Below are 26,783 nucleotides of genomic sequence, written 5' to 3'. Positions count from 1 at the left end.
AGGAGAAGGCGCATTTTCATGAGAAATTAAGGAGGACAACAGAGAGGAAAGGAAAAGGAATATTATTTATTTGTTAGGGAACAAATATGAGGATTAGAAACAAACACTTTGTTGTCTACTATCGTCATGGTTGGAGTCACAGTTATGAATGAGAAGCTTAAGAGGAAAAAATGGGACCTAGAAAGACCCAGGGAATGGAGGTGGTGGGGAGTCCACTGTGGCATACAAAAAGGTGTCCAGTGAAGTATGAGTCTCACAGTCTTGGAAATGTATTCCCAGAAAATAAATGAAAAATATCAAAAAGACACATGTAAGAAATATAAATATTACAGAGGATTGGTCCAGTAGACTCAATATCTGAGTAAGAAAAGATCCACAAAGATAAGAAAGAAAACAGGAAGGAAAATAACCATAGGACTATGGGTTTGAACTTAGAATTCTATCAATCAAATGTGAGTTCTAAATAAATATATTTTCAAAAAGTCAATTCAGAAACAGCGTTTCATAGGAGTTTACTTAATGATTTACTCCAACAAAATAAGAGGATCATAAAAAAAGAAAGAGTGCTCTTGACAACCATGAAATGTAAAAGCAAAGTGCAGAGGGCAGAATGTGAAAGGGGTAGAAGTGAAGGGAAGGAGAGAATTGCAAAATAAATGTCTTTGTAAACATGTAGTCTTGACCCAACAAGAGACGGAAGTTGAAGTACAGTGGCTGAAGTTGCAGAAGCAACGAATAGAGAACTTAGTAGTGACATAAATTTTGGCAGAAGAGACGAGAGGAAAGATGAGGGTGGGGTACATGAACTATTACAGCAAAGACAATAGAGGATCTCCTAAGATAAAAATTTAAATAATGGTCCAGACAGTATATGGAGGCCAGACTCATACCTGTAATCCCAGCACTTTGGGAGGCCAGGTGGGCAGATCATGAGGTCAGGAGTTCGAGATCAGCCTGGCCAACATGTCAAAACCCCGTCTCTACTAAAAATATAAAAATTAGCTGGGCATGGTGGCAGGCGCCTGTAATTCCAACTACTCAGGAAGCCGAGGCAGGAGAATCACTTGAACTTGGGAGGCATAGGTTGGAGTGAGCCAAGATCGTGCCATTGCACTTTAGCCTGGATGAGAAGAGCAAGACTCTGTCAAAAAAAAAAATAGGGGCCGGGCGCGGTGGCTCACGCCTGTAATCCCAGCACTTTAGGAGGCCGAGGCGGGTGGATCACGAGGTCAAGAGATCGAGACCATCCTGGTCAACATGGTGAAACCCCGTCTCTACTAAAAATACAAAAAATTAGCTGGGCATGGTGACGTGTGCCTGTAATCCCAGCTACTCAGGAGGCTGAGGCAGGAGAATTGCCTGAACCCAGGAGGCAGAGGTTGCGGTGAGCCGAGATCGTGCCATTGCACTCCAGCCTGGGTAACAAGAGCGAAACTCCGACTCATAAAACAAAAAAAAAGAGAGCGAAAAGAAAAGAAAAAGATAGTATATGGAGATAGAGAAATAGCCAGAAGAATTAAAAACAAATATGAAGGGGGTGGAAGGGGAGAGAGATACATGGGAGAGAAGGCTGTTGATCTTTATCAGAAACCCATCTGTACATTTGAAGACATTTCTATATATTTCTAACTTCAAAAGGTTTTTAATTTTAATAAAAAAAAAGTCACAAAGTGGCAGTAAGAATGTACAGAAGCCAGTGCTGCCAATTTAAAATGGCTGCCCTCGAAGCGTTACTTGTGGCACTGTAGCACACTGTGTGGCTAAGGGACAGAGCTGGTGCATGCCAGCAAGGGAGCAAGCATGGGACCGAGAAGGATCTAGAAGGGTCTACTTTCATTTTGTCACCTGACTAACCTGGCCCTAGACAATTTCTGTCCTCCTTATTCGTAAATAGAAACCAAATCTTTTTTTTTTTTTTTTCTGGGAAGGAATACCTGGGAAAGAGGACCTATGCCAAAATTTTAAATATCATTATATTAAATGCACAACTACACTGCACAGTAAAATTCAGATGAGGCAACATGACTTCCAATAGCTGTTCACTGCCAGAAAATAAACTCTAGAAGGCTTGTAGGCTCAATGACTATGAGAAAGTAACATTTCTATGTCAGTTCCCCTCTGCTGACATGAGTACAAACTGTCATCAATTATATAGAATTGAGTGTGCATTTATCTTACTGAATAGGCGAGGGTCAAGATATATGGCAGTATGGTACAGATGGTGTGTTTTAATTATACTACTACATTTCATATAGCCACATATAAAAAGCACAATATAAATATATAACTCTCAAGAACTATTACGAATGACCAGCAAATTAATCTTACTAAGTTGGCGGAAGAAGTCCGGAAGTGTGGCACTTGCTGCCGATACACCGACGATCCACCACGAAGTCACCGACGATCCACCACGAAGTCACTTAACGATCCACAGCGAAATGGCTACTGCCTTAGGAGGCAGGTTTCTTTTAGGGCTTATCTATAGCTCCACCGTCTATAGCTCCACCTTCAACGTTCCAGTTTACTTGTAACAGAAACGGTAGACAAGGGTAACCGCTACTCCCCACTTCCGGGTAAGTGCTAAGTGCGTCACACCCCGGGCCTTCGCTCCTTATTGGTAGAAGGATCAGTGCTTGGAACTTTGGCGCGTGGAGTTGCAGGCATCGTGGGAAGCACAAGGTCTGGCTCCCCTTCCTCGCGCTGCCTGGGCTCCAGGTCACCGTCCCTCAGTGACTTACTTCCACCTGCCAAGACGCTCAGGGAAAAACCCGAAGTCAGAGTCTCATTACCTTGGTGTGACTTGTCCAGGAGCCCCAGCGCTGCGCAGACGTCCAGAAGCCTCTCCATGCCGCACACAGAGGCGTCCGCTTTGCTGGCAATGTCCGCGGCCTTCTGGGGAGCTTGGTCTTTTAACAGATCAAACACCTTCAGCTTGCACGCGGTGAACAGGGCCTGCGCGTTAAAAACAGGTGCGGGGGGATGCGGTGACTCACCTGCCAAGCCCTTGTTCCTCCCACAGACCCTCCACGACATCGCAGAGGCCAACGGTGTCGAAACTTTCCCGTGGCCACTGAGCTTTCTCTGAGAGAGAGCATCGGGATTACAGGATCAATTCCCAGGTACCGCGAGCCGTGAAAGCACGTCAACCAATGTCATGTAGGAAGAGCAGCCCCCGGGAGGAAAATCAACATGCTGCAGACACGGGCTGAGTCCAAAACCCGTACGTCGAACCCCTAATCCCCCTGGTACCCCAGGATGTCACTCTATTTTTTTTTATTTTTTGAGACGGAATCTCGCTGTTGCCCAGGCTGGAGTGCAATGGCACAATCTCAGCTCACTGCAACCTCTGCCTCCCAGGTTCAAGCGATTCTCCTGCCTCAGCCTCCTGAGCAGCTGGGACTATAGGCGCACACCACCACACGTGGCTAATTTTTGTGTTTTTAGCGGAGACGGGTTTTCACCATGTTGGCCAGGATGGTCCCGAGCTCCCGACCTCAGGTGATCCGCCCACCTTGCCCTCCCAAAGTGCTGGGATTACAGGTGTGATCCACCATGCCCAGACTTTAAACATGGTTTTAAAGAGATGATTAAGGTAAAATGAGGTCATCTGGGTGGACCTGATCCAATGGGACTCTGGGGTGCTTACAGGAAGAGGAGGTGACGACACAGACACGCACAGAGGGACGACCCTGTGAGGACACGGGGAGAAGACGGCGTCTCCAAGCCCAGGAGAGAGGCCTCAGGAGGAGCCAGCCCCACCCACACTGGATCTCAGACCTCCAGCCTCCAGGACTGTGGGAGAATAAACGTCTACTGTTTATAAACCTCCCAGTGGCTTATAAATTATAATATATAATTATAAATGATGTAATTTATATCTCTCTTCTTACAAGGACCGCAGTCCTATTGGATTTGGTCCACCCACATGACCTCACTTTACCTTAATTATACATTATATAATTATATATAAATATATAATTAATTACATAATTATATATTTAACATATATACTAATATAAATATATTAGTTAAATAATTACATAAGTTACATAATTGCATATTTATAAATTATATAAATATTCATAATTATATTAGTTATATAATTGTATATTTATGTAATTATAATGAATTATATAAATTATGTGAATTATATCTTATTTATATAATTAATAAATTATATAAATCATGTAAATTATATAACTTGCATAAATTATACAAGTTATATAATTATATAACTTACATAAGTTATATAATTTGTAACTAACATATTTATAGAATTTGTTATATAATTTGTTATATTTATATAATTATGTGATTATAATCATACAATTATATAATTATAAATTATAACTAAATTATATTTTAAATTATAATTATAATTTATTAATTCTTATTAACTAAGGATTTCTAATTTAGTAATTTAAATATATAATTTAATAATACAATTGTAAGGATTAATTCATTTATCAGCCAGCCAGTATTGACTTAATAGTCGGCACCCGGTAAGTTAGAGACACCGTCATTCCATTATCACTGCACGTTCTCTCTGCCGCTTGTGAGTGACGGCAGGTGGCCATCAGCCGGGCTCCCTGCCTCCCACAGCCTGTGCCTGCCTGCCCTCGGCATCCCCACGTCTGCTTCCCGGAGGATGCCCTATGAGGGACCGCTGGCCCTGGGAGGGCTCCGTCCCTTCTCCATCTGCTCTGCCGCCGTGAGGGGCCCCCAGAAGCCCAGACCTGCAGAACAGTTCAAAGATGGGGCCTCAGGCCAGGCGAGGTGGCTCACACCTGCATCCCCAGCACTTTAGGAGTCTGAGGCAGGTGGATCACCTGAGGTCAGGAGTTCGAGACCAGCCTGACCACATGGTGAAACCGCACCTCTAATAAAAATACAAAAAGTTATCCGGCCGTGGTGGTGGGCGGCTGTAGTCTCGGCTACTTGGGAGGCTGAGGCAGAAGAATTGCCTGAAGCCGGGAGGTGGAGGTTGTGCTGAGCTGAGATGGAGCCACTACACTCCAGCCTGGGTGACCGTTTTTGTGAAATAAAAAAAGAAAGAAAGACGGGCCCTCTCGGGGAAGAGGAGGAGTTGGAGCTCTGCTGCCTGCAGGGTGCAGGACCCGGTGGGAAGCCGCTGCCCACCGTGCTCTGGGCAGAGAAGGCGGAGACCGTCCATGTGGAGGGGATCTGCCTGGTTCGCTACCCGTCTGGCCACGGTGCCCCACGGACATCTCAGTGACCGGCTGCCCACACTGGCGGGAAGCTGCTGCCCACCGAGCTCTGGGCAGAGAAGGCGGAGAGCGTCCACGTGGAGGGGCTCTGCCTGGTTCGCTACCCGTCTGGCCACGGTGCCCCACGGACGTCTCAGTGACCGGCTGCCCACATCGGCGGGATGGCTGCCCTGGGGTCACAATATCGCAGGAGATTATGGCACTAACCCCGGCCCACTGTACCCTCCAGGTCCAGCTCCCGCCTGGCCAGTGGGACTTCCGGACAGGTGAAGGCCCACACGTCACAGGCATGGCAGCCTGGCTCACCCCGCCGGAGGAAGGCCCGTTGGGGAATTCTCACATGTCCCATGCGGGGGTCATGTGAGTCCTGCCTGGCTTCAAAAGCACCCTGGACCCCGTGCCAGCCTGGCACACACCCAGCATGGTCCATGCTTGCCAGCTACTCCACCAAAGATGCAACCCCACCCTAACCCCCACTACCGGGGAATGGGATTTTTTTTTTAACAGAGCCTCTCTCTGTGGCCCAGGCTGGAGTGCAGTGGTACAATCTCGGCTCACTGCAACCTCCACCTCCCAGGTTCAAGCGATTCTCCTGCCTCAGCCTCCCTAGTAGCTGGGATTACAGGCATGCACCATGCCCAGCTAATTTTTGTATTTTTAGCAGAGACAGGGTTTCACTATGTTGGTCAGGCTGGTCTCCATCTCTTGACCTTCTGATCTGGGCACGTCGGCCTCCCAAAGGGCCGGGATGACAGTTGTGAGCCACTGCGCGTTGCCAGGATCTTATTTGAAAATAAAAGGGATACATGTATAGTTGAGCGGACCGGTCCTCCTGAAAGACTGGTCCACATCCTGATCCCCAGAATCTGTGAATTTTAACACAGAACCCTTGTTTAAAAGAGGGGTCTTGGCCGGGCACGGTGGCTCACGCCTGTAATCCTAGCACTTTGGGAGGCTGAGGTGGGTGTATTACATGAGGTCAGGAGTTCAAGACCAGCCTGGCCAACATGGTGAAACCCCATCTTAGAAAAAAAAAAAAAAAAGGGTCTTTGCAGATTGAGTTAAGAAAGATGATCGTGGAGAAGTGTGGACCCTAAATGTAGTGACAGGTGACCTTCTAAGAGACAGAAGAGAAGACCCAGACCCAGACGAGAAGGCCACGTGCAGGCGCAGGCAGAGGCTGCAGTGATGGGGCCACAAGCCCAGGGATGCTGGAGGCACCAGGAGCTGGGGGAGGCAGGAAGCATCCTCCCCTAGAGCCTGCAGAGAAAGCGTGCCCCTGAGACACCTTCACCTCAGACTGCCACCCTCCAGGACTGTGACAAGACTCCTGTGGATTTAAGCCCTGTGTGTGCTCATTTGGGACAGTGGCCCGAGGAGGCACACACAGGTACCTTCGATGCTTTGAAGCCATTGATGAGTTCCAGGAGGCGTGTGGGGAACGGGGGCAGGGTCTCGGGGGTCCCGTTCCCCTCAGCGTCCGCTGTGGCCTCTCTGGCCTCGTCTGGGCGGCTGCCCGCGTCCCTCCGAGCGGGCTCCGGGCCGCCCTCGTCCATATCGCTGAGGTCTTCGAAGGTGTCCACGGCCGGGATGGAGTCGTGCTTGAGGCGCTGCAGGTCCTCCGGCCGGGCCTGGTTGTACAGCTGCATGAGCTGCCTGCAGAAGTGGTTCAGCGGGAAGCCGACGACGTTGAGGAAGTCCCCGTGCACCGACTCTACCAGCATCCCGCCGAGAGCCTGGATGCCGTAGCCACCTGCCTTGTCCCTGGCGGGGGCAGGGGAACAAAAGAGGTGATGACTGGGAGAAATGTCTCCCCTGCTTAGATATGCCACAGCCACCAGGGCCGGGGGCGGTGGCTCACGCCTGTCATCCCAGCACTGTGAAGGCTGATGCCGGAGGGACACCTGAGGTCGTGAGTTCGAGACCAGCCTGGCCAACATGGAGAAACCCCATCTCTACTAAAAACACAAAGATTAGCTGGGCGTGGTGGCTCATGCCTGTGGTCCCAGCTACTCCAGAGGCAGAGGCAGGACAATCGCTTGATCCCACGAGGTGGAGGTTGCAGTTAGCTGAGACTGCACCACTGCACTCCAGCCTGGGCGACAGAGCGAGACTCCTCCAAAAAAGAAGAAAAATCTGTAAGGCCGGACGCAGTGGCTGAAGCCTGTCATCCCAGCACTGTGAGAGGCCGAAGCGGGAGGAACACTTGACGTCGTGAGTTCAAGACCAGCCTGGCCAACATGGAGAAACCCTATCTCTACTAAAAATGCAAAAATTAGCCACGCATGGTGGTGGGTGCCTGTGGTCCCAGATATTCAGGAGGCTGAGGCAGGAGAGTCGCTTGAACCTGGGAGGCAGGGGTTGATTGAGCCAAGATCGCATCACTGCACTCCAGCTTCAGAAACAAGCACAGGATTCCGCCTCAAAAACAAAAAAACAAAAAACCCATGGCCAGGGCTGCCCTCCACTTTGGGCAGTGAGGCCAGAGGTTGCAAAAGAACCAGACGCATCTTCTGTGGGTGGCTTCATATTAAGGACAGTTCAGTGCTGGGCCGAGGATCTTTTCTCTCTCTTTTTTTTTGAGACGGAGTTTCGCTCGTTACCCAGGCTGGAGTGCAATGGCGCGATCTCGGCTCACCGCAACCTCCGCCTCCTGGGTTCAAGCAATTCTCCTGCCTCAGCCTCCTGAGTAGCTGGGATTACAGGCATGCGCCACCACGCCCAGCCAATTTTTTGTATTAGTAGAGACGGGGTTTCACCATGTTGACCAGGATGGTCTCGATCTCTTGACTGAACCCGGGAGGTGAAGGCTGCACTGAGCCGAGATCACACCATTGCGCTCCAGCCTGGGTAAAAAGAGTGAGACTCTGTCCCCGCCTTCCCCCTCCCAAAACCAAATACTCAAACACTGACAGGAGTTATGCCATGAGTCCCATGATGGGGAGCAGGCTGGGAGGGGTGTTTGTTTGTATCCCTCCCTTTTGAGCTGAGAAACAGCTGAGCGGCATTAAGCTTAAACCTCGGATCATGAGACGGAGAGAAGGGTCCCTCTGTGGTCATAAGACGCCGCATGCCGACAGGACTCTGCTGTGGCGTCACAGGACACGCCAGGCCCTGGAGCAATCACAGTATTTTACACCACGTGCTTGGAATTCATCCTGCAAAGCCCTCTCCTGGTGGAGAAACTCGATTCTGTAGAGATGTTCCTTCCACTTCTAGGTCTTTTCTTTCTGGTTTTGAGATAGAGTCTTGTTCTTGTTGCCCAGGCTGGAGTGCAGTGGCGTGATCTCGACTCACTGCAGCCTCCGCCTCCTGGGTTCAAACGACTCTCCTGCCTCAGCCTGCCAAGCAGCTGGGATTACAGGCGCCCACCAACACGCCGGCTAATTTTTGTATTTTTGTTTGTTTGTTTGTTTTTTTGAGACGGAGTTTCGCTCTTGTTACCCAGGCTGGAGTGCAATGGCGCGATCTCGGCTCACCGCAACCTCCGCCTCCTGGGTTCAGGCAATTCTCCTGCCTCAGCCTCCTGAGTAACTGGGATTACAGGCACGTGCCACCGCGCCCGGCCCAATTTTTGTATTTTTAGTGGAGACGGGTTTTCACCATGTGCTGGGACTACAGGCGTGAGCCACCACGCACGCCCGGCCTCTTCTGCGTCTTTATAAGACAAATGGCACATTTTCCTTTCCTCTGCACTCTTCCAAATCAGCAAACAACTTTCGCAGGCACGCCATTAGCTTACGTCCCTCTGGGGGTGGGGGTGGACAGCCGCCCTCCTCCCTCAAGGCCAGGGTCCCTCCAGTGTCCCGGTGTGCGTGGACACCCCGATCCCCGGGCCGCGGTTACCTCGGCTGGAGCACTGGACGATCGCCACACCTGTGAACACGCTGTGTTCTCTGCCACTCAACCTGTGAGACGGAAGCGGTGCCCTCGCTGTGAAACGTGGCAGGCACAGAACGGGTTTCCCAAAACCAGAGAGGCAGCGAGGTGGCCTCCGTCCCGGCCCCAGCCCCAACCTCTTCTCCCCGATCGGCCCGCCGTGGTGTCACCAGGGAAACTACTGACAAACGCTGGGAGTGTGAAAACATACACTGAATGGTAGGAGGAATGATGGCAAGGAAAACCTGGCCGCCCCCACCCGCAAGCGGAAAACAGCTTGGCGCATTCTCAAGTAGCAAAACAATCTATTTTATCACACACTCAGCATCTCCCAACAGCAAACCTTTACGGACAGGCCGGGGAAGGGGTCACAGACCCCACGCGCAGCGGACCTGAGAGGAGCCCCACGCCGGGCAGCTCTCAGCTGGGCCTGCCGTCCCAGGGTGTTTTCCATGTCCTGGGAAAGGAGTGGAGGACAGGCTGTGGGCGCAGGTGCAGGACACACCACACACTCTGGGATCAGGGCTGAGAATCCCAGACAACGAAGAGCGTGGAGGGACAGGGACTGCCTCACTGCACAGCTCAGAGAGCACAGATCACACAGAACAGACCACACGGCACAGCACACATGGCACAGTGCACACACGGCAGCTCACACATGGCACAGCTCACACACTGCACAGCTCACACACGGCACAGCTCACACACGGCACAGACCACACGGCACAGCTCACACACGGCACAGCTCACACGGCACAGCATACACGGCACAGTGCACACACGGCACAGCTCTCACACGGTACAGCACACACACGGCACAGCTCACACACGGCACAGCTCACACACGGCACAGACCACACGGTACAGCACACACACGGCACAGCTCACACACGGCACAGCTCACACACGGCACAGACCACACGGCACAGTCACACACGGCACAGCACACACGGCACAGTGCACACACGGCACAGCTCACACACGGCACAGACCACACGGCACAGCACACACACGGCACAGCTCACACACGGCACAGCTCACACACGGCACAGACCACACGGTACAGCACACACACGGCACAGCTCACACACGGCACAGACCACACACGGCACAGCTCACACGGCACAGCGCACACACGGCACAGCTCACACGGCATAGCACACACGGCACAGCGCACACACGGCACAGACCACACACGGCACAGACCACACGGCACAGCACACACACGGCACAGCTCACACACGGCACAGCTCACACACGGCACAGACCACACACGGCACAGCTCACACACGGCACAGCACACACGGCACAGCTCACACACGGCACAGACCACACGGCACAGCTCACACGCGGCACAGCACATACGGCACAGCTCACACACGGCACAGCTCACACACGGCACAGCACACACGGCACAGCTCACACACGGCACAGCTCACACACGGCACAGCTCTCACACGGCACAGCTCTCACATGGCACAGCTCACACGGCACAGCTCACACACGGTACAGCTCACACGGCACAGCTCACACACGGCACAGCTCTCACACACGGCACAGCTCTCACACACGGCACAGCTCTCACACGGCACAGCTCACACGGCACAGTTCACACACGACACAGCCACACACGGCACAGCCACACACGGCACAGCTCACACGGGACAGCTCACACACGGCACAGCTCACACGGCACAGCTACACACGGCACAGTCACACACGGCACAGCTCTCACACGGCACAGCTCACACACGGCACAGCTCACACACGGCACAGCTCACACGGCACAGCTCACACACGGCACAGCTCACACACGGCACAGCTCACACGGCGCAGCTCACACACGGCGCAGCTCACACGGCACAGACCACACGGCACAGCTCACACACGGCACAGACCACACACGGCACAGACCACACGGCACAGACCACACGGCACAGACCACACGGCACAGCTCACACACGGCACAGCTCACACACGGCACAGACCACACGGCACAGCTCACACACGGCACAGCTCACACACGGCACAGCTCACACATGGCACAGACCACACAGATCATACAGCACAGATCACACAGATCATACAGATCACACAGCACAGACCACATGGCACAGATCACACAGCACAGATCACACAGATCATACAGCAGATCACACAGCACAGATCACACAGATCATACAGCAGATCACACAGCACAGATCACACAGCACACATCACACAGCAGATCACACAGCGCAGATCACACGGCACAGCTCAGACAGCACAGCTCACACGGCACAGACAGCTATTCTGCGGCTGGGAACCTGAGACTGCCCCGCGGCCAGTACGGCGCTTACTGTGACAGCATCCTGTAGGCGTCCTGCTTGTCCACTGGCTTCTCCAGAATCAGCCGTCCCATGGCCTGCGAGAGGAAGGGGAGGGAGTTGGTTCCCGCCGCGTGAGTCAGGTCTGCGCTAACCCCACTGAACCATTCACAGGAGTCAGTTGGTTTTCAGAAATGAAACTGACACAGCCTGAGAGTCACCATTTTAAACAACTAACTGCACTTACCACATCCTGCCTGGTTCCAGAATGTTCTCATCACTCCGAAAGGGGACCCTGTGCCCACGAAGCTGTCCACCCCAGCCCTCACCTGGCCCCTGGTAACCACCAATTCTCTTTCCTTCAGTGTGCGTTTCCCTGTTGGGGACACTGCAGAGAGACTGAATCCTACAGCCGGCCACGGTGGCTCACACGTGTCATCCCAGCGCTTTGCGAGGCTGAGGCAGGTGAATCACGAGGTCAGGAGTTCGAGACCAGCCTGGCCAACATGGTGAAACCCCATCTCTACTAAAAACTACAAAAATTAGCCGGGGGTGCTGGTGGGCACCTGTAATTCCAGCTACTCGGGAGGCCTAGGCAGGAGAATCGCTTGAACCCAGGAGGTGGAGGTTGCAGTGAGCCGAGATCGCACCACTGCACTCCAGCCTGGGAGACACAGTGAGACTCCATCTCAGAAAAATAAATAAATATAACAAAGAAAGAAATGGAATCCTGTAATGTACGGTCCTCTTTGATGTCCTCAAAGTTCCTACGTGGCAGCCTTTTTAGTGCCCCCCCTCCTGCCTCCTCCCCTCCCCTTTCCTTTCCCTTCCTTCTTCCTTTGCTCTCCTACGCTGCAGCCTTTTTAGAGCTACTTCCCTTCCCTCCCCTTCCCTCCCCTTCCCTTTCCTCCCCTTCCCTTCCCTGCCCTCCCCTTTCCTTCCCCTCCCTTCCCTCCCCTTTCCTTCCCCTCTCTTCCCTCCCGTCCCCTCCCCTTTCCTTCCCCTCCCTTCCCTCCCGTCCCCTCCCCTTTCCTTCCCCTCCCTTCCCTCCCCTTCCCTTCCCCTCCCTTCCCTCCCCTTCCCTTCCCTTCCCTCTCCCCTTCCCTTCCCTCCCCTTCCCTCCCCTTCCCTTCCCTTCCCTACCCTCCCCTTTCCTTTTTTTTGAGATGGACTCTCGCTCTGTTGCCCAGCCTGGAGTGCTGTGGCAGGATCTCGGCTCCCTGCAACCTCAGCATCCCGTGTTCAAGCGGTTCTCATGCCTCAGCCTCCGAAGTAGCCGGGATTACAGGTACGTGCCAGCACGCCCAGCTAAGTTTTTCTATTTTTAGTAGAGATGGGGTTTCACCATGTTGGCCACACTGGTCTCGAACACCTGACCTCAGGTGAGCTGCCCGCGTCGGCCTCCCACAGTGCTGGGATGGATGACAGGCGTGAGCCACCGCGCCCGGCTGCATAGTCTTCCACCGTGTGTGGATGGTCCGGGACATACTTTTACCCACTCACGGACACTTGGGCTGTTTGGACCTTTTAGCTGTTGTGAATGGTGCTGCTGTGAACGTTGATGTGTAAGTTTTTGGGTGAACACCTGTTTGTTTTTGGAGACAGTGTCTTGCTTTGTTGCTCTGTCAGCGCACTGCAACCTCCGCCTCCTGGTTCAAGAGATTCTTCTGCCTCAGCCTCCTAAGTAGCTGGGATGACAGGTGGGATTATTATCATGCCCCATTTTTTTTTTTTTTTTTTTGTATTTTTAGTAGAGACAGGGTTTCACTATTTTGGTCAGGCTGGTCTCGAACTTGTGACCTTGTGATCTGCCCACCTCGGCCTCCCAAAGTGCTGGGATGACAGGCGTAAGCCACCGCGCCCGGCCTGAACACCGGTTTTGAATCCTTTCAGGTACATACTTAAGAGAAGATGCAGCCATCTGCTCAGACCGCCGTGACAAAGTCCTACAACCCGGGTGTCTGAAACTACAGACGTTGATTCTCCCGCAGTCCTGGAGGCTGGAGGTCTGAGATCCAGGTGTGGGCAGGGCTGGCTCCTCCTGAGGCCTGTCTCTGGGGCTGCGAGACGCCGTCTTCTCCCTGTGTCCTCACACGGTCGTCTCTCTGCGTGTCTGTGTCCTCACCTCCTCTTCTTACAAGGACCCCAGTCCTGCAGGATCAGGGTCCACCCTAGTGACCTTCTTTTCCCTTACAGTAGCACTGCCTTACCCAAGGATTTGCTTTACACAGTTTCAGTCTGAAAACGTCAGTTGGTACATTTCAGAAGTAAACAATGCATACATTCGGCCAGGTGCGGAATCCCTGCACTTTGGGAGGCCGAGGCAGGTGGATCACGGAGGTCAGAAGATCAAGAGCATCCTCACTAACACGGTGAAACCCCGTCTCTACTAAAAATACAAAAATCAGCCCATCGTGGTGCCGCGCACCTGTAATCCCAGGTACTCGGGAGGCAGGAGAATCTCTAGGGCCCGGAAGCTGCAGTGAGCCGAGATCACGCCACTACGCTCCAGTCTGGGCAACGGACTGAGACTCTGTCTCAAAAAAAAAAAGCAGAGGGAAATTTGGACACAGACACCCAGAGGGGAGAAGGACAGGCAGAGAAGTTGGCACAGATAGGAAGCATGGGGCCGTGACCCAAGCGACGCCAAGGCCTGCCAGCAGCCACCTGGGTATGGACAGAGACCAAGCCAGCTTCTCCGTCAGAACCTCTGGAAGGAACCCACCCCACAGACAACTTGATTTGTGCCTTTTGGCCTCCGGAAGTGTGGACCTTCCTGTGGCTTTTTTTTTTTTTTGACATCGGGTTTGTCTCTTGTTGCCCAGGCTGGAGTGCAAAAGTGAGATCTCGGCACACTGCGACCTCCACCTCCCAGGTTCAAGCGATTCTCCTGCCTCAGCCTCCCAAGTAGCTGGGATTGCAGGCAGGTGCCACCATGCCTGGCTAATTTGTGTATTTTTAGTAGACCCAGGGTTTCACCATGTTTGCCAGGCTGGTCTCGATCTCCTGACCTCAGTGATCCGCCCACCTCAGCCTCCCAAAGTGCTGGGATTACAGGCGTGGGCCGCCGTTCCTGGCCCTTCCTGTGCCTTCAGGCCTCTTATTGGTGGTACTTCGTTATGGTAGTTTCTGGAACTGAGTCCACCCCTTCCCTCTGCCTCCCAGGTTTAGCCTGGGAGTGGCTCATCACCAGGAGGCATTGCCGGCGTTCCTCAAAGGACCTGCTGTCTTCACAGGGACCCAGAACAGGGCGAATCCCCGGGCACGTGAACAGCAAATGGAACGTTAGAAAAGAGAGACCCTGAACGCACTCACCACGATCGTGTCCGCTCCGATGACCACGTCCGGGGCTCGCAGGTCTTTCTGCAAGAAAGCCAGACTTCAATTTATTTATTTATCTGTGTATCCGAAGGTCTTCCTGTAAGAAAGTCAGACTTCGATTTATTTATCTATTTATTTATCCGCAAGTCTTTCTGCAAGAAACTGAGAGTTCAATTTATTTATCTATTTATTTATCTATCCCCAGGTCTTTCTGCAAGAACGCGAGACTTTCATTTATTTATCTATTTATTTATCCATCGCCAGGTCTTTCTGCAAGAAAACCAGACTTTGATTCATTTATTTATCTCTCTATCCCCAGGTCTTTCTGCAAGGAAGCCAGATTTTGATTTATTTATTTAGTTATTGATCTGCAGGTCTTTCTGCAAGAAACTGAGACTTCTATCTATGTAGATATCTATTTGGGACAGAGTCTCACTCTGTCACCCAGGCTGGAGTGCAGTGGCGTGATCTTGGCTCACTACAACATCCGCCTCCTGGGTTCAGGCGATTCTCCTGCCTCAGCCTCTGGAGTAGCTGGGATCACAGGTGTACGCCACTACGCCCGGCTAATTTTTTGTTTGTTTGTTTGAGACAGAGTCTTGCTCTGTCACCACACTAGAGTGCAGCAGCCTGACTTTGGCTCACTGCAGCCTCAGCCTTCTGGTTTCAAGCGATTCTCCTGCCTCAGCCTCCTGAGTAGCTGGGATCACAGGTGTACGCCACCATGCCCGGCTAATTTTTTGTATTTTTAGTAGAGACAGGCTTTCACCATGTTGGCCAGGCTGGTCTCGATCTCTTGACCTCGTGATCTGCCCGCTTCAGCCTCCCAAAGTCCTGGGATGATTACAGGCATGAGCCACCTGGCAGACCCCGATTTCGTAGTGACTCATCACAGGTCTCGCAGAGAGGTTTACCCGACAGTATGGCTGCGAAACAGCAGCACAGGGTCAAAGCCAGGCTGACCTCGGAAGGCGAGGCTGGGAGGCCTCAGGACCAAGAGCAAGGACACGAGCAGGTCCCCCAGGGGTGCCCTGGCAGGGGCTGGAACGTGGGTGAGGCTGGAGCCCGCAGGGGCTGTGTGATCAGGGTTGAGAGAGTCGCGGAGAATCTCACAGGCACCACGGGAAACACAGGACGTGTTCTATAAGCTTTGTTTCTTTCGGGGGGCAGGTAAGGTTCCACCTGGCGTTGATCTGGGGGCCCCACACCTCCCTGAGGTGCCCCGCATTAAGGCCAAAAGGTTATTTTTGTTGTAGTTTTGTTTTTGTTTTGAGACAGTCTCGGTCTTGTCCCCGAGGCTGGAGTGCGGCGGCGGGATCGGCTCACTGCGACCTCCGCCTCCCAGGTTTGGGCCATTCTCCTGCCTCAAGCTCCCAAGTAGCTGGAACTGCAGGTGCCCACCACCTCGCCCAGCAAATTTTTGTATATTTAGTAGAGATGGGGTTTCGTCATATTGGTCAGGCTGGTCTGAACTCCTGACCTGAAGTGATCCAACCGCCTCGGCCTCCCAAAGCTCTGGGATGACAGACCTGAGCCACCGCGCCCAGACAAGGCCAAAAACTTTATGACCGGCTCAATGTAATTTCAGGCGCGGTGGCTCACCCCTGCAATCCCAGCACTTCTGGAGGCCGAGGTAGGCGGATCACCTGAGGTCAGGCGTTCCAGACCAACCTGCCAACATGATGAAAGCCTGTCTCTACTAAACCTACTAACAACTAGTCAGGCACCTGTAATCTCAGCTACTCGGGAGGCTGAGGCACAAGAGCCTCTTGAACCCAGAAGGTGCAGGTTGCAGTGAGCCGAATGGTGCCACTGCACTCCAGCCTGGGCGACAGAGCGAGACTGGAAAAAACAAAAGAAAGAAAAAGAAAAAGGTACTTAGGAGAATGAAAGAAATCCAGGTTGACAATTCAGCGTCAGAGCTGCGTGTGCTCACGGGATATCTGCATGTCACCGTGACCTTAGCTGCCTGAGCCCTGGTTTCCCTAAGCTCTGCACTGCCAAAACCCACAATCAATATTCTTGTGTTCACAGCAGTGCTCGCCACAGCATGGCCTCCGATGCATTTCTTTCTCTTTTTTTTTGAGATGGAGTCTCACTGTGCTCCCCAGGCTGGAGTGCAGTGGCAGGATCTCGGCTCCCTGCAACCTCCACCTCCCGGGTTCAAGTGACTCTCCTGCCTCAGCCTCCCGAGTAGCTGGGATTACAGGCATGAGCCACCACGTCCGGCTAATTTTGTATTTTTAGTAGAGACGGAGTTTGACCATGTTGGCCAGGCTGGTCTTGAACTTCTGTGATGCACCCACCTCAGCCTCCCAAAGTGCTGGGATGACAGGCATGAGCCACTGTGCCCAGCCTGCTATGGTAATTTTATATATTATAACCGATAGTATATTAGTAGTATATTATGTAACATATAATAATCGATAAGCTACATTAATTCTATATCCTAAATGATACTCTTAGGTTCACTGTAACAGTGTGTTACGATGTTAATTATATTAACTAAGTTAATATTACATAATGTAACTGATATTTTTGTTCTTCTTGTTTTTTAATTTTTTCTTTGAGATGGAGCCCAGGCTGGAGTGCAGTGGCGCGATCTCAGCTCACTGCAACCTCCGCCTCCCGGGTTCAAGCAATTCTCATGCCTCAGCCTCCTGAGTAGCTGGGATTACAGGTGTGCACCACCACATCTGGCTAATTTTTGTATTTTTAGTAGAGACGGGGTTTCACCATGTTGGTCAGTCTGGTCACAAACTCCTGACCTGGTGATCCGCCCGCCTCGGCCTCCCAAACTGCTGGGATGACAGGTGTGAGCCACCGTGCCCGACCTGTATTTCTTATATTTTCTGCAATGGTGTATTGTATGGTAACCCACAGCCACGGCTAAGCTACATTAACTCCCTGCCCTCAGTGACACCGTGAGGTTCACTGTAACAGTGTGTTATGACACATCGGGACAGCTGTGGCAATTTTATATATTGCAGTTGTCTGTTACATAACATACAGTAATCCAAAAGCTACACTAATTCTATACCCTAAATGATATTAAAAGCTTCACTGTCACAGTGTGTTAGAACACACAGTAATAGCTATGTTAATATGATATATTGTAACTGATATGATTATTATTATTTTTTTAATTTTTTAGACGGAATCCAGGCTGGAGTGCAATGGCTCAATTTCGGCTCACTGCAATCTCTGCCTCAGGGTTCAAGGTATTCTTGTGCCTGTCTCCCGAGTAGCGGGAATTACAGACACGCACCACCACACCTGGCTAACTTTTTGTATCTTTAGTAGAGACGGGGATTCACCATGTTGGCCAGGCTGGTCTCGAACTCCTGACCTCGTGATCCACCCGCCTCAGCCTCCCAAAGTGCTGGGATTACAGGCGTGAGCCACCGCACCCGTCCTGTAACTGATATTATAATAATTGCAGTCATATATTACATAACATATGGTAATCGATAAGCTACATTGATTCTATATCCTAAATGACAGTCGTGTATTAATTATAATAGTGTATTACAGCCGGGCGCAGTCCTCCTGCCTGTCACCCCAGCACTCTGGGAGGCCGAGGCGGGCGGATCGCCTGAGGTCAGGAGTTGGAGGTCACCCTGCCCAACATGGAGAAGCCCCATCTCCACTGAAGTAACAGTTTATTACATAACAGCATAGAGTAACAGATAAATGACATACCTCTATGTTATGATACTATTATATTAACTGTCACAGCATATTACACAGTATCACACAGTAACGGACATTAACTCCCTACACTAGTGATACTATACTGACTGCAGTGTAGCACAACACAGTAATAGACACGTTAATTCTATATTCTAACTGATATTACTGTATTAATTGCAGTATTATATTCCCAACATAGTAACAGATAAGCTACATGAATCTTAACTCCTAAATGAGAGTACATTAATTATAATTGTATATTGCATTGTAAGATACAGTAACAGATAAACTACATATTATATGTATATATATTCTATATATTCTGCCTCAAAAAATATATATTTATATATTTATAGTATATATATTAGATTATATATGTATCTCATATATTTAACACCTGCAAAATATATTTATTTTGAGACAGTCTTATTGTGTCACCCAGGCTGGAGTGCAGTGGCACGATCTAAGCTCACTGCAACCTCCACCTCCCAGGTTCAAGCCATTCTCCTGCTTCAGCCTTCTAAGTATCTGGGACTACAGGTGCCCACCACCTCACCCAGCTGATTTTTCTATTTGTAGTAGAGATGGGGTTTCACCATGTTGGCCAGGCTGGTCTTGAACTCCTGACCTTGTGATCCACCTGCCTTGGCCTCCCAAAGTGCTGAGATTACAGGCGTGAGCCACCACGTCCAGCCCATAATTCTATATTATAAATGATGTTACATTAATTGCAATCATATATTACACAGTGGGACAGGCATAATACTATTATATTAATTGTGATAGACTATTACAACACATAGTAATAAACATGGTACATTAATTATATATCATGAATGACACTGTATTAATTGCAAAAGAATATTATAATACATAATAATAGATAAGCTACATTAATTGTATATCATAAATGATACTATTATATTAATTGTAAGAGAATATCCTTTTTTTTAGTCTTTGGAGGTGGATTCTCACTCTGTCACCCAGGCTGGAGTGCAGTGGCATGACTGTGACTCACTACAATTTCTGTCTCCCGGGTTCAGGCAATTCTCCTGCCTCAGCCTCCCGAGTAGCTGGGATTACAGGTGCGTGTCACCGCACCTGGCTAATTTTTGTGTTTTTAGCAGAGATGGGGTTTCACCATGTTGGCCAGGCTGGTCTTGAACTCCCGACCTCGGGTGATCTGCCCACCCCAGTCTCCCAAAGTGCTGAGATTACAGGTGTGAGCCACGGCACTCGGCGCAAGTGAATGTTATAACACGTAGTCATAGATAGGGTCCAGAAATTCTATACTATAAATGATGCTATCATATCAGTTACAAGAGAATATTATAACACAGTCATACATAAGCTCCATTAATTCTATAACATAAATAATACTGCTGGGCACAGTGGCTCAGGCCTGTAATCCCAGCACTTTGGGAGGCCGAGGCGGGCAGATCACGAGGTCAGGAGTTCGAGACCAACCTGGCCAACATGGTGAAACCCCGTCTCTGCTAAAAACACAAAAATTAGCCAGCTGTGGTGACACGTACCTGTAATCCCAGCTACTCGGGAGGCTGAGGCAAGAGAATGGCTTGAACCCAGGAGGCAGAGGTTGCAGTCAGCTGAGATTGTGCCATTGCACTCCACCCTGGGCAACACAGTGAGACTCCCCCTCAAAAAAAAAAAAAGATACTATTATGTCAATTGCAAGAGAATATTATAACACGTAACAATAGATAAGCTCCATTAATTCTGTATCATAAATGATGCTATTTTATATCAATGGCAAGAGAATATTATAACATATAGTCATAGATAAGCTACATTAATTCTATATGATAAATTATGCTACTCCATCAATTGAAGAGATTATTATAACACATAGCAATAGAGAAGCTCCGTTAATTCTATATCCTAAATGATACTATTACGTCACTCGTAATAGCACATGACATCATAATGTACTAACAGCTAGGCTGTGGCACCAATTGCATCTTGTAAATGACATTTATTTGTATCATGTATATTTAACACCTGCAAATTCCCTTGTTATAGCAAAGGAACTTACTTTTTTTTTTTTTTTATTGAGACAGAGTCTCGGTCTGTCGCCCAGGCTAGAGTGCAGAGGCATGATCTCTGCTCTCTGCAATATTCGCCTCCCAGGTTCAAGCAATTCTCCTGCCTCAGCCTCCTGAGTAGCTCAGATCACAGGTGTGCCCGCTATCATTCCTGGCTAAATTTTGTATTTTTAGTAGAGACAGGGTTTCACCATTTTGGCTAGGCTGGTCTTGAACTCCTGACCTTGTCATCCACCCCCGTCAGCCACCCAAAGTGCTGGGACTACAGGCACGCACCACCACACCTGGCTAATTTTTGTATTTGTAGTGGAGACGGGGCTTCACCATCTTGGCCAGGCTGGTCTTGAACTCTGACCTCGTGATGCACCTGCCTCGGCCTCCCAAAGTGCTGGGATTACAGGCCTGAGCCACCGCGCCCGGCCTAGCAAGGGAACTGTCATGAGGGTGGAAGGGCAGGGCCCCCTTGCCTGGTGCATGCGGTGGGCCACTTCCAGAGCCTTCTGCTTGGCGGTCTCCATGGCGTACCCGTACGGCGTGGTGAAGGAGGCTTTGTCCAGCTTCTCTTTGAACCTGGAGGGGACCACCTCAAACCGCAGACCCTGCAACAGAAGAAAGGGGTCAGGAGGGTTGACGGAAGACCCCAAGAAGACGGAACAGAATGTGCAAGATTAGCAGGATGCGTGACCTCATCCATCTGCTGAGCTTTCCCTAAGTGTGGCTGGGGGGTTTTCGGGGTCGGGCCAGGGGCCTTTAGGGACTGACAAGGGGTCTTTCTGGCTCTCCAGGGAAAAGGCTGGCAAAGGAAAAAGCCAGGAACAGAGAGGCCGGCAGGGAATGCTGACTTGGGCCCTGAACCCACGAGCCAGGCTTGTCAGAGAGTTCCTGGAGCCCGGAGGTTTGGGACAGACAAGTAAGACCATCCCGTGCATAGAAAATTCCAGAAACATTCCAGTGATGGTGGCTGCAGGAGGGGAGTGAAGGCCGGCGCTAGGTCCATCCCCAGTACGCAGGAACAGACAACACCGTCTGTGGGGAGACCTGGCCTGGGGGCAGTGACCCCCGCAGAGGCTGTGGGGTCAGGGATGATGGTGGTCACTGCCCCCAGTGGGGGTGGACCTGGCTGCCATGCCCTGCCAGGACCCAGGGAACTCCGCATCTCGCCTCTGACCTAGCAGGAGCATGGCTATGTTGGACACACAGCCCCATCTTGGATACATGCAGCCATGTTGGACACACGCCTCCATCTTGGACACACGCAGCCATGTTGGACACACAGCCCCATCTTGGACACACGCCACCATCTTGGACACATGCAACCATGGTGGACACATGCTGCCATGTTGGACACACAGGCCTCCATCTTGGATACATGCCTCCAAGTTGGACACACAGCACCATCGTGGACACATGCCACCATCTTGGCCAGGTAGTACCATCTTGGACACACAGCACCATTTTGCACACACAGCACCATCTTGTATATACACACCGCCATCTTGGACACACAGTGCCATCTTGGACACACGCCTCCATCTTGGCCAGACAGCGCTATCTTGGAAACACAGCACCATTTTGCACACAGCACCATCTTGGATATATACACCGCCATCTTGGACACACAGTGCCATCTTGGACACATGCCACCATCTTGGACACACACCATCTTGGACTCACTGGACCATCTTGGACACACACCACCATTTTGGACACGCACCACCATCTTGGACACACGCAGCCATGTTGGACACACAGCGAAATCTTGGACACACGCTGCCATCTTGGATGCACGCCTCCATCTTGGACACACGGTGCCATCATGGACATACGCTGCCATATTGGACACACAGCAGCATCTTGGACACACGGTGCCATCTTTAACACAGACTGCCATTTTAAGTTCCCTTGATTAAAAACCACCTAAATGTCAGCATGATCGGAAACATTCCAGCTCTGGGATAAACGCCCTCCGACCAGAAACACGCCAACCCTAAGATAACCTGCCTTCCAAACAGAGACATGGCAACCCCACAATGAACTTTCCCTCACACAGAAACATTCCGAGCCTGCGATAAGCTCCCCGTTCCTAAACCCTTAAGCACCCTGAGTCTGTAGGACAGAACGCTCCTGACCTAACTCTACCGGAAGCCCCGCTCAAGTTTATCCTCCAAAATAAACCTGTCGTTGACAGTCGAGCCACTTTTCTTGTTTCCCTCCTCTTTCTTTAACTCTTACATTTGGTGTCAAAACCTGGGTCGGGTGTTGGGGACAGAGGCTCTCTTGCAACCCAGAAGCAGTGGGTAGCAGCAGACTTAGGCAGAAGAAATCTTGGGGACGCCCAGTTTCTTCTCAGCTTGACCATCCTCTTTTAAATTTTTTTTTCTTTTTGTGATGGAGTTTCTGTCTGTGGCCAGGCTGGAGTGCAGTGGTGTGATCTCGGCTTACCGCAACCTCCGCCTCCTGGGTTCAGGCAATTCTCTTGCCTCAGCCTCCTGAGTAGCTGGGATTACAGGCACGCACCACCGTGCCCTGCTAATTTTTTGTATATTTAGTAGAGGCGGGGTTTCACCATGTTGACCAGGATGGTCTCAATCTCATGACCTTGTGATCCACCCGCCTCAGCCTCCCACTTGCTTTGTTCTTTTTGTTCAATTTCCTTTTAATGGAAGGACCTCTTTAAGTTGTTCTTTCAGTGAGGGTTTGTGAGTGGTCAGCCCTCTCAATCTTTGTTCAAGAATAAACATCATACTGTAGGTCTGGTTTTATTTATTTATTTTTTGGAGACAGAGTCTTGCTCTGTCACCTAGGCTGGAGTACAGTGCTGCGATCTCAGCTCACTGCAACCTCCACCTCCCAGGTTGAAGAGATTCTCCTGCCTCAGCCTCCTGAGTAGCTGGGATTACAGGCACGCGCCACCATGTCCAGCTAATTTTTTGTATTGATGGGGTTTCGTGATCCACCCGCCTCGGCCTCCCAAAGTGCTGGGATTACAGGCGTGAGCCACTGCGCCCAGCTCAGCCTCTTGAGTAGCTGGGATTACAGGCACCCACCACCATGCCCGACAAATTTTCCTATTTTTAGTAGAGGCGGGATTTCACCATGTTGGTCACGCTGGTCTCGATCTTTTGACCTCATGATCCACCCCCGTCAGCCTCTCAAAAAGTGTTGGGATTACAGGCATGAGCCACTGTACCTGGCCAACCGTCTTCTTTATAAAGAGGATTCTGGGTCTCTGTGTTTTGTCTGGGACGCCTAGAAAAACAGATCCTCCTGGCAGCCTCTTACCAGCCCAAATCGGTGCCAAACAATCCCACATTCTTATATCCTTCCCTCTAGGCTGTGTCCTCTACAGCCTTGCCAGACTTGGCTTCCAGGGGAGCCGAAGGCAAAGTTTAATTTGTTATTGCAACATGGCCTGGCCCCAGTGCAAACGCCATAATGACAGCTGATGGCCTGAAAATGGCACCTTTAACTTTCCAATTCTCAGGGACCTTGACAAGCTTATCACCAGGCATGGCAAATGGCAAGAGGATCCCTGGATTTGGGCTTTCTTCTACCCTCCCTATGTCAAAAGCGTGGACTCCGCATGACATCCTTCTTCCGTTTTTTTTTTTTTTGGTTTTTGAGACGGAGTTTCACCCTCGTCACCCAGGCTGGAGTGCAGTGGCACGATCTCGGTTCACGGTAACCTCTACCTCCCAGGTTCAAGCGATTCTCCTGCCTCAGCTTCCTGAGTAGCTGGGATTACTGGTGCCCGCCACCATGTCTGGCTAATATTTTTAGATTTTTAGTAAAGACGGGGTTTCACCATGTTGTCCAAGCTGGACTCAAACTCCTGACCCTGTGATCAATCTGCCTTGGCCTCCCAAAGTGCTGGGATTGCAGGTGTGAGCCACCACACCTGGTGACATCCTTCTTTTTTTTTTTTTTTTGAGACAGAGTCTCGCTTTGTCAACCAGGCTAGACTGCAATGGCAGAATCTCAGCTCACTACAACCTCCGCCTCCCAGGTTCAAGCGATTCTCCTGCCTCAGCCTCCAGAGTAGCAGGGGATGACAGGCGCGCGCCACCACACCCGCCTGTAATCCCAGCACTTTGGGAGGCCGAGGCGGGCGGATCACAGGGTCAAGAGATCGAGACCATCCTGGAAAACATGGTGAAACCCCGTCTCTACTAAAAATACAAAAATTAGCCATGCATGGTGGCGGGTGCCTGTGGTCCCAGCTACGTGGGAGGCTGAGGCGGAAGAATTGCTTGAACCGGGGAGGCAGAGGTTGCAGTGAGTCGAGATCACGCCACTGCACTCCAGCCTGGGCAACAGAGCAAGACTCCATCTCAAAAAAAAAATCCAACTTGACTTATGGAGCCAATAAAACCATCGGAAACTGGCCTCATCTTCTGTGTACATAGTCACCCTACGCAGTTCCTGATCTGTGCTAAGAATGTCACTTTCTCACAGGCCAGGAACCCCAAATTATCTAGAAACCTCAAGAGGAAAGGAATTTGCCCAACTTACAGGTATTTAATGGTGCAAACCCATGGTGGGCTCAGCTTTAAAAAGGTCCTATCTGGGGCCGGGTGTGGTGGTGGCTCACGCCTGTAATCCCAGCACTCTGGGAGGCCAAGGCAGGTGGATCATGAGGTTAGGAGTTCAAGACCAGCCTGGCCAAGATGTTAAAACTCCATCTCCACTAAAAATACAAAATTTAGCTGGGTACAGTAGCAGGCACCTGTAATCCCAGCTACTTGGGAGGCTGAGGCAGAGAATCACTTATCACTTGAACCTGGTGGCGGGGGGAGCGGAGGTTGCAGTGAGCTGAGATCATGCCACGAGCACTCCAGCCTGGGTGACAAGAGCGAAACTCCGTGTCTAAATAAATAAAAAAAGTAAAATAAAAATAAATAAATAAAGCAAAGCAGTCTTACCATAATTATTCTTTCAATAAAATTGGAAAAACTGGAAAACGCAAAATTATGTTTCAAAACCTATCGTCACACCTGCCGTTAGATTCGGGTCTTGCCCTGGTTTTCGGTTTTATTATTTTCTCCAGTTGGAATTCAATTCTAATTTTTCTGGCTACAAGCCTTCAAAGTAACGTTTTCAGGTTTTTTTCCTTTTTCTTTTTGCCATTTTTTTCTAACCGAAAACCACTGCAACCTAAGCTGTGCTTTCTTAGATCCCTATGAATGAAAAACTAGATGTTTCAACAGGGGATGGCTGGAAGCCCTCCAAAATAAGCGGGGCCACCAGGAACAAATCAGTCTCCCCTCCGGTGCTCTCCTCCATGTGATTAGGCTTCCAGAAGCAGCAGACACCCACTGCCTAGGCGCCTGCCACCCACAATCAAATCCCCACCTCCAGGGTACCAGGAAACATTGCCCACAGGCCACCTGCAAAGCCAACCTTTAGCCACTAGGACCCACTGCATCCCTAGAAGTCCTGGGTCACTCCACTCCCCCATCCAAGGAGTCCGGGGTCCCAGGTCACTCTTCTCTGCCACATCCCTAGGGGTCCTGGTCACTCTGCCCGCTCCCCCCATCCCTACGGGTCCTAGGTCACTCCCCTGCCCCATCCCTAGGGGTCCCAGGTCACCCTCACCCCCTACCCCTAGGGGTCCGGTATCTCTCTCCCTCCCCAATCCCTAGACGTCCCGGGGTCAATCCACTCCCCCATCCCTAGGGGTCCCGGGTCACTCTCCCTCCCCCATCCCTAGGGGTCCCGGGTCACTCTCCCCTCCCCCATCCCTAGGGGTCCCGGGTCAGTCCCCTCCCCATCCCTAGGGGTCTCGGGTCACTCCCCTCCCCCCGGGTCACTCTCTCCCCTCATCCCTAGGGGTCCCGGGTCACTCTCCTCCTCCCCCATCCCTAGGGGTCCCGGGTCACTCTCCCCCCCCCATCCCTAGGGGTCCCGGGTCACTCTCCTCCTCCCCCATCCCTAGGGGTCCTGAGGCGCTGGGCCCTGCTGGTTCGGCCCCTCCGTCCCCGGTCCCCCGCCCCGCCCAGGCCCAGGCCGCACCGCATTGCTGAGGATCTCCTGGCGTCGTGGAGACGCGCTGGCCAGCACCACGCGTTTGTGCAGCAGCTTCCAGATAACCGGGCACAGCACCATGGCGTCCACGCCGGGAGCCGGGACGCCGCAGTCCTCAGCCCGGACCCGGCGGCGTGAGGACCGCGGCTCCGGAAATACCGCGGCCGGAGTTCCGCCTCCGCGAGGCCACGCCCAGACCACGCCTCCATCGACCTCCCGCGAGGTCACGCCCAAGCCACGGCTCCATTGACCTCTCGCGACGTCACGCC

General features: G+C 51.3%; 1 protein-coding gene across 1 annotated transcript; it reads right to left on the bottom strand.

Moving 5' to 3' along the window:
* Window positions 1-45: 45 nt before the first annotated feature.
* LOC135269930 (probable bifunctional dTTP/UTP pyrophosphatase/methyltransferase protein) lies at window positions 46-26,617 on the bottom strand. The gene is made up of 7 exons (XM_064364578.1): window positions 26,503-26,617; window positions 20,958-21,089; window positions 14,729-14,776; window positions 11,447-11,511; window positions 9,014-9,136; window positions 6,623-6,992; window positions 46-2,952 (listed from the first exon to the last, which is right to left on the bottom strand). The coding sequence occupies exons 1-7, from the start codon at window positions 26,593-26,595 to the stop codon at window positions 2,590-2,592; spliced, it is 1,194 nt and encodes a 397-aa protein (XP_064220648.1). The 5' UTR covers window positions 26,596-26,617; the 3' UTR covers window positions 46-2,589.
* Window positions 26,618-26,783: the final 166 nt, after the last annotated feature.

This window comes from Aotus nancymaae, unplaced genomic scaffold (genome assembly GCF_030222135.1).
Source record: "Aotus nancymaae isolate 86718 unplaced genomic scaffold, 86718_ANA_hifiasm-v0.15.2.pri h1tg000058l, whole genome shotgun sequence".
NCBI lineage: Eukaryota > Metazoa > Chordata > Mammalia > Primates > Aotidae > Aotus > Aotus nancymaae.
This window is presented reverse-complemented; position numbering and strand designations above follow the sequence as displayed.